This window comes from Apis dorsata, unplaced genomic scaffold (assembly GCF_000469605.1).
Source record: "Apis dorsata unplaced genomic scaffold, Apis dorsata 1.3 scaffold_367, whole genome shotgun sequence".
In the NCBI taxonomy this organism is placed as follows: Eukaryota; Metazoa; Arthropoda; class Insecta; order Hymenoptera; family Apidae; genus Apis; species Apis dorsata.
Window position 1 is genome coordinate 87,166 of NW_006263632.1, and position 12,062 is coordinate 99,227.

Sequence of the window (12,062 nt, forward strand, 5' to 3'; positions counted from 1 at the left end):
GTATATAAATGCTACAGATTTTTTTTTTATTAACGCGAGCTAAATTTTATCATTGAATTTTAAATAATACCTTCTTAAAATATTTTATTACATTATATAACGTTTCACGATTAAGATATTATTAATAAAATTGTGAAAAAGATCACGACGTACATGCAAAAATTCAATTTGATCCAATTTGAATTTAATTCAATTTGAGGAATATATATTTGAAAATTTATTTTTACGTTATGTTAACGTAACAACGAACTATTGTACTTGACACTGTTAACTAACCCAAATTCTAAGTCACTCAATTTCCTAAAGCTATCTAGAACAACTACATACATACATACATACACACAATACGAAAGGGGGTAAATACAGTGGCACGCGACACGCGCAAACTCTGCGGCGAATTAACCATTCCCACTTCCATTTAACTTAAACAACTAGTTCCTTTGACAATTGAGACGACTCAATTGCGTCTACATAAGACTTCTGAAACCGAATACAATCGTATCAATGCATTTGTCAAACGCGAAAAGCTAAAGCACGATTGAAGAGGGTAACGAGGATACGATTTCTAACATAGAATAGTAAACTACGAATTTTTTTTACATCATTCTCTACTGATGTAAAATCAGTACAATTAATTGCTTGTTATCGACACGTTATAAATTTCTAGAAAAAGATTGTAAGGAAATTGTAATATATGAGGGAAGATGTATAATAATCGGGCAAGAATGGCCATTGGATACAGGGAAAGGGTAGTTTTTCAGCTCGTAAACTTATAATGTCATCCGGATGATGAAAATGGGTATAATCTGTCCCCTCGTTTAATTAATCTTCTCTCGTACTAATAAAACGTGTTCGTATTATCACGTTTGATCATTCTTAGCTACAATGTTTTTTTCAACCCTTCATACTTTATCTATCATCATACATTATACCAAATGAAATATAATAATTTCTCAACAAAATACGAAAAAGAATCCATCAAATTACACAACTACTATGACAATTACAGTCACTTCAACCCCTTTTTCTCCCCTTTTCTTAAACAAAATCTCCTAATAACACTTATCCTAATGTCTCATTCCATTACAAAATCCTCTCATCAAATAAACAAGCCCAAACACAGCAAATCCATGAAGAAATTCTTCAAGTATCGAAACTCTCCCCCCTATCTCTTCATTTTTAACTTTATATTTTATCTACCTCGATCATACATTATATCAAATGAAATATAATAATTTTTCAACAAAATACGAAAAACTACTATAACAATTACAATCAACCCCTTTTTCTTCCCTTTCCTTAAACAAAATTTCCTAATAACACTAATCCCAATTTCCCAAAATATCTTATTACAAATATAATTAATATCTCGTTCCATCACAAAATCCCCTCTTTAAACGAACAAAAGCCCAAACACAGCAAATCCACGAAGAAACTCTTCAAGTATCGAAACCCTCCCCTCCTGCCGCGGTAAGAGCTTCGTCCTCGCCAAGTTTCACGCGGAAAATCATATTTTCCTTCCGCGCCCCCGTCTTCAATTCCGGGCTCACGCCTGTTAATGCATATCGCGGGCAGAACTATTACATTACTCGATCGCAATTTCACTTCAAAGGGAGCGAGGTAATACTCGTTGACAAAAGCCTTTGCACGGGAGTACCGGGCTACAAATGGAATTAAAAGGACGCCTAAAAGGATAATCCTTGGCGCGCATCCGTCGAGAGACCGTGGGGGGCAAAAACATCACCCTCTTTTCAACCCCCTCCCTCCCTTTCTTCTGGAACACTCTCTGACCCCTGAATCGCAATTCGACGCTTCTTTACGGCGCCGCTAAATAAATTAGCCTCGCTTTAACTAAAGGGATAACTCCTTGGTTTTCGTACTCCTGTTCCAGAAACGCGGGAGTAACACGTGGCTTGGTTTTCTTATCGTCGACGAGCGTGGCTCTCATTCTGTCGGCTTTTTCATTTCATCGTTTCTTCCACGCTTTTTAACACGCAGGACAGGTTTTATGTATAACGGGAAGATGGCCCTCCTCCTCCTCCTCCTGTTGGCTTGTTGTGTTTAAATTTATTTAAACGATGAACAATTTGAGCGCGGCCTACTTTTTTCACAGCGAATTTCTTGCTAGGGGGGCGAGAATGCATGTGATATTAAAGGGTGGAAAGGATTAATGGCGGGGCATCACGTGTCGTGTGCGGATATTGAAATTTTGAGCACGATGCGAGAGAGGATTTTTCTTTTTTTTTTTTTGATGATTAATAATTACAGGGATCGTGGAGTAAAGTAATTATTAATTTGTGTCGTGTAATGGGGAAGAGTGAATGGTGAGAATAATATGAAAATTTAAGGAAGATATTTTAGATATACTATTTGAACTTATTGCATATTATATTATATTAGGCAAAAATTAAAATTTCAAGTATGGAGTAAAATTTTATTATGATGCAATTTTAATTATTAATTGTCTTTGCTGTTTTGTATGTAAAAAGAATCTAATTATTATAGAAATTTATTTAATAAAACGTATTTTATTTCTTTAATCTTTCTTAATTGGATCATCGAACACAATATCACAGATTCTTTTTTACAAAGACTATTCTGGTTTCCAAAAATTTTCATTATTCTTTCAAAAAATTCCATTAAACCCCTTAAACGAACATTAATTTTAACGAGTATCAATCTAACACCATAAATTCAATCCCTTTTTGAAAGAATACATGCACTTTACATATTTTAGGACAAAACAGCGAAAAGAAAAGAAAGAAAAAAAAGAAAAAAAAAATGGCACGAAAAGTTTGAAAAAAGATGCATCAAAGATCGGTATTTAGAAGGAAGAGAAACGTAACAATAGACAAAGTATACGGATAATAATGTGTCGTGGTTCACCCAAGCTTACTTTTATGTTACTCTCCACCCTCGATGCCATTCGCTTTCACTCTTTCGCGCGAATCAAGCATCGTCCCATTTCCACCCCTTGTCTCTCGCTTAAACTCTCGCCACTTTGCTCTTCCGACGATAGAAAGGGGACGAGAGAAGGTGTAAGCGGCAAAGAGCCGCTTTGTCGTCGGACACCTTTCTCTATTATTAAATTGTATGTTCTTCAACCCCTTAGAGTCATCTTTCCACCTTGTGTTTCGCGCTCACGAAGTTCAGACGGATGAGAGAAGACGCTTATATACCATGTGTTTATAACTTTTTAAAAATTCTGTCAAATTTAAAAATATGTGGAATATGGAAAATTCAATATTCTTTTTTTTTTTTTTTTAATTAGCGAATAATATTGAATCGAAGATGGATATGTGATTGATTAAATTTTCGTTCGGTTTGGTATTTAATTGGTTAATATTTTGGATTTTTCGAAAAAAAATTTTCAATATATGGAATTTTCCATCTATTTTTTCATTATGATTTTTCTAATGTTTCGTAGCATGCTTCAAATATTTTTAAAATATAAAATATTGTATATCGAAAGAAAAATGTTGTTACGATTTTTAATTTTGGATTTATTGAAATTTTCATTTAAAACTGATAAAAATATTTCATATTTCATCTTCTATCAGTTGCAATAATAAACTGGTATTTTTTAGAGATAGGAAAGAGTGTTGTTACATTTAAAATTAATCTATATGTTACATAATTTCAAAAAATCAAAAAAATTTCAAAAATATTGGAACAAACATCTTTAAACTTATCACAGCAAATGAATAAAGAAAATATTCCAATCATCTAACGTATCGTATTTTTCTATCGCTCAAATCAAGTGAATTTTAATGAAACCATATCACTCTTTCGAATCAGAACATTGTAACAACAAATTTATCGATTTACAAACGAGAAATGAAAAATCTACTCACAATCAACCGAGACTCTGATCTGCTTGCTAACAGTAGGAGGGACGCCATTTGTCGCGATGCATAAATAAACGCCCATGTCCAGTCTCGAGATACGTGTGATTTCCAGCATCTCGCCTTCCCATTCTATCACTGAAAATGATAAGCGACATTTTATAACGTTGCAGACAATTCCCTTTCTTTTTTTTTCTTCTTTTTCTCTTCCCCCCTTTTTAATTCTCCTTCTGTCGGATGTCGTGAAATAACCACTCGACGAACTCTAAAAGCCTCGAAATCGCCTCGCTAATTTTAATTAATTGACAAGGCAACGAGCAGAGGGATGGAAGGAAGATCGTGAAAAAAATACGAAATGAATTTGTCTCCGTATAAGTTCGTTTTATTAGAGAAAATTCAACGAGTTCGCGATGCCTTAATTCCAGAAATATATTTCGAAATGTTTCGTGTACTATATATAGTCGATTCTCAAAAATGTATAAGTATTTTTTTTTTTATAGAAAAACCAAAGGATTGATATTTTTATCGTGATTGGTTCTTGTTCGATAGAGAAATTAATAATTATTAAACAGTGATCAATTTTATATAAATAATATCTGAAAATGTGATAAACAAAGCTTCGAAAATTAATTTGCAATCGATATTAAAAATATTAAAAAACCTTCGAGATCTTATGAAAAAATTTTGTCGGTTTATTTCTCGATCGAGCTAATTTATTTATTTGAATCACAACATTTGCATCGATAAATTAAATAAATTAAATTAAAAATACAATTTATACGGAATATATAAATTTCACAAGTACATTACGAAATTACTCACCGATTCTCATAATGTAACCCATCACACGACTTATTTTCACGACACGTCGTTAAATTAAAATCCTGTATTTTTTTGAAATACACGGCCCACCTAAATTTCTTAATCATGGAGTTTACCAATCCTCTCTACAATGTTATATTCATAATTTAACCTCGTTCGCAGATACAGATTTGGTTTATCACTTGGACACGTTAATTACAAATTCCCTTTTCCAACTTCAAACTTGTCACGCGTATTCGATATGCGCCCGTAACTCTACTCGTCACGTGTTTAATGATTTCTGGCCTCAGAACCAGAATTAAATGTTTAATCTCTTCGAAAAGCAAGAATCATCCAACCACTATCCTCTCCCTCCAGAAAACACGTCAATCTCCGCGAAAATCAAAACCTCGAGCGCCTATTTTAAGTTCCATCGCGCTGCGCCACCCCTTATTTACTCCCTTTGTAAATTAATGCGCGAAAATATGAAAAATACCATGAAAATATGTACAAAAAAAAAAAAAAAAAGGAAAAAGGAAAAATACGTGAAAAAATTCGTGTCGTTCCTCGAAATCCAACGTAATTACGCGTTACAAAATTCTCATCGTTAACGACATCGAATTCATGACATTTCCTCGTGTCGTCCTCGGAATCACGTGACGCGTTAATGAGGAATATCCTTTCTCTCGCTCTTTTTTTTTTCTTTTCCTTTTTCTTATTTTTTTTTTTTTTTTTCCATTAAACGCACTATCGTCGAACAAGCTTTCGTTTTTCCCATTTCTTCTCCTCTGCCCTTCCTCTCGCGAGCAACCACTCGCACACGATCTTCCCTGTGATTACGATATAACACAGTTTTTTGAGATGACACCGCGTTTGATCTTTGGACAGAAGCCAGACGAATATCATTATTTTTAATTGCCGCGCGCAGCAGATTCGCAGAATCATAGATCGAAATCATAGATCGATGTCGGTTGAGTTTTGAAACGATGATGCTCAAAATTTGTATTAAATTGTCTTGAAATTTTTTCTTTTTTTCTTACTCTAAAGATATTTCATAATTTCATTTTTCTAACGAGTACAATTCGTGAAATTTTATTTTCTGTCAGAGTTTTTCTTTTTTGATTATTCTATTTTTCTAAATGTTTTCTAAATGATTTATTTGGAAAATGTTCGAGACAATTTTTAACGTCAATCCATAATTGTAAAAAAGTTATTTTGAATCTGATTAACTTGTAATCGGCCAATTTTGTAATATTACTAATTGATAAATTTTGCAAAAGAACCAGGGATTTAACAAAGAAATTTATGGAATTTTTTGGAAAATCAGGAAAAATTGAATGTCCTAATATCGATGAAAAATAAAAACTGTATACCTTTCAAATCATAAATAAAAATTAACTATTAACAAATACACATGTATTCTTTCCTTTCAACGAGTGATAATTACCATAAAAAAACGCAACAAAATATTCATTAATTCATGGTACCTCATATTTACACCAATTAAAAATCGCCATTTACGCCGTGTTATTTCAAACGTAACAGGGGGGCAATGTAAAAACAGAACCATAAAAATAAAAGAGAAAAACACTCGAAAGGAAAGAATAACATATCGAAAAAATAATCATTGGCGGAGTACCGTCGAAACAACGAAAACAATTTAACGTTGAAGTATCATCGTTTCTACTGTAAAATCGAAATACAACGCAACTGTCCCGTTATAACAATATTAAATTATAATTTCGTGCCAATTTGTAACATTGCAATAATAATATAGCGAATATTATTATTATACCAAGTTGTAACACCGTAATAATATTTGTTCACGGCAAATGGAACGATTTACTCACCGGAATAAGTCTTGTTAATTGAAATCATCGAGCCATCGTCTCTTTTCCAACTTATGCTCGGTTTAGGGCTTCCCGTCGCTTTGCACGTTAATGTCACGTTCGCGCCTTCTCGCACAATGACGTCTGACGAGGTCTGGTAATCCTCTATATTAGGAGGCACTGCGAACAAAAACATGTTTTCATGTAATATTTGTTCCCGACAATAATAATATTACTACGTTGTATCAATATCAAGGAAAAACGTATACACAATAATATATACATAAATAAATCACACGTTAAAATCGAACGCTGAATCCTCGAATTTTCGTTGTACACACCGATGGATAATATATAATATTTAAACGAAATATATTATTCTTGAACATTTACGTTTTTTTTATTTCTGAGCAATAATTTTATGCTGGTTAATTTGATCGGATTAATATATTTCCTTTTACAGAAATATTTATAATTGAAAATTATTAAAAAATTATTACAGAGAAATAATATAGAATTTTTAAAAGTTTTGATGGAGATTACTAACGATAATTAATAAAAAAATAATTGCCGAGGGCTAATTATAACTTTCTCGCGGTTTAATTAAATGGAAATAAAAATAAAAATATATTAAATATTAAATATTAAATAATATAAAAATACAATCTTTAAAAATATATATATATACGATTTATAATTTTTAAAATAATAATATTAAATCAATATTTTATATTACTTGTATACGAGATATGAAAATTCTGAATCGAAATTTTTATTATCTAATCAAAATCTCCCCGATCTTCGCTCAACACCTCTCCACGATCGATTGTAATCTCCTTTAAAAAATCAAATTCCCCCTTTCATCCAGCAGAAAGCGTATTCGAGCAACGTCGGTCGAATGCCTGTTCACGAGGCACTTCAATCACGATCAACGGTTTGCGCGATCTCGCAAAAAGAGCCTCCCTCTCCGAAAGGTGGAGGCGTTGGTCAGATCCGACAGCGGTCACAATAATAAAATTTGCATGACACAGGCTCTGGTTCGAGTGGACCCAGGTCGAGAGAACGTTTCAAAGAACGGACCAGAAACCTCAAGAACCTCGAGCAAGAAGTCGTGAATGCCATTCTTTCATATGCAAATCGAATTCAAAGTTTGAGAGAAAAAAAAAAAAAAAAAAAGAAAGAAAGAAAGAAAAAGAAAAAGAAAAGAAAAGAAAAGAAAGGAAAAAAAGAAGATCGATTCGACGAGATTGCAAAGGAGTTTGAAGACGATGGTTAGAATCCAGTTACAACCACGGAAACGTTCGAAAGGGTGGCGTGAAGGGTGGTAGAAAGAGACAGAGGGGCGACAGATAAGACGAGGAGAGAGGAAATCTCCGTTAAAAAGTCGTAATCACCGACGATAAGAGGCCTTTCCAACCGAGGAAGAAATGTTTTCGAGAACAGGGGGGGTTTGTCGCCTCGAGGGTTGACGATGGCTCGAGAACGTACGATTGGGAAAGTTTTGACGGTGGTTTTTCGTTCAACGTTACCAGATTAAATGTTTTCGTAGGGGTCGATTTGTTTTTTTTTTTCGCCCTTTTTAATTCGTAATTGTTTGTTCGCAGCTTTAACGATCATTTTACGAATATTTCATTTTTTTTTTTCTTTTCACGAACGATGCGAGAGAATTTTACGAATGGATCGATTTCGAATCGATATATCCGGTATTTTTATTCACCGTTTCTCTTCTTCTTCTAATTTTCTGAAGATTGTTTCCGAATATTCATAATATATTAATTTTATAATTTAGTGTTACGAGAACTTAATCTAGGGAGCAACAGGTTTGTGAAGGAATGCAAAGGTTCCTTTGAAGATCGAGAAGTTAAGGTATAAGATTATGAAGCATTTTCTCTGTCTATAGAAAATAATTCCCTATTTTTTTATTTCAATCTTAAATACTTGCAAACTAATACTCCTAATATTATACATATATTTTACGTTCAATGTTTCGCAATATGAATAACTTTTAATCGATAAATTAAGGAATATCATTGGGACAATTTTCATTAGAAGACTATTAAATTAATCCTTTTATGGATTTTCGCGTTATGAGAGGAATTTAGGGGCTCAGACGATAGTTTTACAAGGATAATGAGAACTGTCTGTTTCATCCTCGATTATGTTCCCCTTCTTCGATAATTACTAAATCAGCTGAGCGGCGGGATTACACTTGAAATCCTGTGTTCACGTAATAACCGATCAAAAATCCTTGTTTCCATTCGGGCGAATACTCATTACGAAAGATGCGAACGGTTTATCGAAGGTAAACGTGATAACACGGAACCGATACCGCCGCAACGAGATTGTCGACTGTAATTCAAAGCGGCGATAAGGCGAATGACCATAATGAAATTTCAAGCAAATCCAATTTCGATGCCAATCGCTGATTATTGTCATCAAAATGACAAAATGGAGTGGCAAACTACTTGTGGTAAATGAACAGGATGGGGATCTTTTGTTTATCTGATAAATATTAAACTTAGAAAGGATAAATATTGTTATAACTTTCTATAAAAATTCCATCCTATTTTTATTCTTCTCTATTCCTCTCTATTCGTATGCAACCACATTTTTGGAAAATAAATTTTCTTTAGAAATTGCTTCATTTCACTATATACTTTGAAAGAAGCATTTCATTTCTTTTTTGTTTGATAAAATAAATAAATATTTAGAATGATTTATCAATTTTGAAAAATGTAAATTACTGTAAATTATATTAATATTTTCGTTATATAATAATGCTAAAATCAAATCCTTTTTTTTTTTCGTTGAGGATATTATGTGATATAACGGCCAATCATTTCACGATTAGCATGATTAATGATTTGATGTATTCAATCTGGCGTCAGTCATCGGTGATTTGCAATAATCAGAATTTGTGTCATTTGATATTATGTATTATTAATGGACATTATAATGTATTGTATTTCCAAAAATATATGTTAATTTCTCAAATAATCGTATTCTAATAAAATAATATTTTTGTTAATGAAGCAGTATATTTATTTAAAATTTACCTAAAACGTTTAATTTTATCATACCACGATTAATCGAATTTTTATCATAACAACCGATATATATCGTTATTCTTTAAGGTTAAATAATAATTGCATTAACTTATTCTCCGTAAGTATCCTAATACTAACGAGGGTGCAGGCAACCCCTCGTGCCAAAATATAGTCAACTCATCGGCGAGCCTCATACTTCGTCGAAGATATTCCCTATGGACCTGGTTCCTGTTCCTAACGACCATTACTTCCCTTTTATAACCCTTTTCCTGTCATATCTCTTAAAATTAAGTAAAAATGTACACTTTCTCACTATACTCCTTTATAACGAACAATAAAGAGAATTAATTGCAAGCATAATTATTAACTTGCAAAATTTGCATTTTTCCTTACTTTTAAAAAGTAAGAATAAAATAAGATTAAAAAATAAGATATCAAGGTCTTTAAAAATTTTTCACCCCTCTGAACTTGCTTCTCCCTTAAAAGATGCGAACACACTTGAAAATAAAATTCTCAAGGTACTTCGTTAAGAGTAAATTCGAAAACAACTCTCGATAATTTGATTTTGTTAATAAAATAAAAAATAACGTCGAAATGGAATAAAGTTCATCGTTTCCTCGACGCAATGGAACAATTAATTTTTAAAAATACGAAGAGAAAACGAGACTGTAACTATCCTTTGGATGGACCAACGTTAAAGAAAACAACGTTAAGATATGGAACAAAAGGAAGCACTTTCGCGTTATTAAAATCGTATGAACGTAGACTCATTTTCCTTCCAAGGAAGGCTCGTTAGGTCCTTCGAATAGCTACCAAGAAATGCATGCTGTGCTCGAAAAAGATACACTATTAAAAATTACTACAGCCCTAAACTGACAAGAAGAGTACAATGTTGATGCAAAAAAAAAAAAGAAAGAAAAAGAATAAAAAAAGGAACGCTTGATCGAATCGCTTTTGTGCTTGAGAACAAGGAAGAGGACACTTTGTTCCTCGAATCTTTTGATCCTTCAGCCTTTTTTCTTTCTTCTTCGTTCTAGCTCTCATTTGCCTTTAATCAGAGAGCAATAAGGATTGGTGGATTCATGAAAAGCTAATGAAATTTTTTTGAAAGCTGAAAACATTGAAAGAATTTGATGTGAACGAGATAGCATTGTGGGATAATGAAACATTATTGTAAGTATGTGGAAAAATGAAAGATTATTTTTAAATAATGATCCAAATATTTAATCCAAAAAAAATCGAGATTAAAAATATCAATGGATATTTATCTATTTATCAAAATGAAAAGGAATATATTGAATGTATTATATTGAAAAATCTATGGAAGATTATTTTTTGAAATTTCACTGCTTTACATGCAAATCAAAGAATCTTTTTAAAAAGATATCAATCAAAGTTTACTTGTCAACTGCAAAAATAAATACACTATGGAGAAATGAAATATTAAATTCAAGTAATATCTGGAATTTGATATTCCATTATCTTATATGCAAATCAAGGGACATATAAAAATATATATAAATCGAAGTTCGTTGACTTGTATAAAAATGAACCTCAAAAACATTTAATTCAATTATATCATTACGATGCTTTTTTACAGGTATTGACAGATTGCCAGTGGAAAAAAGTGGAAAATGAAAAATTCATAATGTTACATCGGAAACGAAAAGAGAAAGTCAATATGTCGAACATTTGAAAATTGTTATTACTAATAAAAAATCGATAAATAGGTTAAAAATTGAAGATGAATCGAGGACAAGAGCTAAAATATCTTGATCGAATGTCAATTATTTATCTATTTACAGAAAAATTAATAATATTCTTTAACACTATGAAATATTTTCTTGCAGAATAATTTACAAATACCTGAATACCATTAGAATACTTTGCATATATAAAAATTTATTAATAAATTAATCAAAAGAAATTAACGAAATATTTCGCTAATCAATCAAAATATCCATAGATTCAAATTAAATGTAATTGTTATTATCTCACTCAATAATTTTGAAACGCAATCTAATATTCCTACAATAATGAATAAATCAACCAAAACGACCGCAGGTTTAACCAAATCCTCCACCTCTCATATTATTTTTAATAAATATAATTAATATTATATCTCACTCGACAATTTACAATGTAACCAATATTCCTATAATAATTAACCAATCAACCTAAACATCTGCATAATTATCAATTAAATCAAACTGTACTCCTTTTAACTGATAGAAAGATAATTTTTCTCATTGAATAATTGTATCAACGCATAAAAAAAATATCCACCTCTCCAAATGGAGTACACTCTTTATAATATCCTAACTAACAAATTTAATAATTATCATTATCTCGCTCAATTTATTTGCATTCAACACAAATCAATATTTCCTGCAATAAATAATAAATATGGAAACTCCACTCGCTCACACTCTCTCTTATACACCGATCTTCCGTTCATCTTCCAAAGCTGCTTCGACGAATTGCATTTTACAATCACCGATGGAAAAAAAAAAAAAGTTCCTCCTCCCTTCGAGAGTGTC

At 31.9% G+C, this 12,062-nt stretch overlaps 1 protein-coding gene across 1 annotated transcript in view; it reads right to left on the bottom strand.

The window, feature by feature from the left end:
- The window catches only part of LOC102674794 (lachesin-like), a gene marked incomplete at its 3' end in the record, with an annotated part of 258,036 nt that overhangs the window by 76,639 nt on the left and 169,335 nt on the right, over positions 1 to 12,062 (bottom strand). Inside the window, exons 4-5 of the mRNA XM_006618682.2 lie at positions 6,497 to 6,655; positions 3,855 to 3,983 (exon numbers count right to left, since the gene is read on the bottom strand). Of these exons, the coding sequence (XP_006618745.2) occupies positions 3,855 to 3,983; positions 6,497 to 6,655 (288 nt within the window). The remainder of the gene's footprint in view (positions 1 to 3,854; positions 3,984 to 6,496; positions 6,656 to 12,062) is intronic.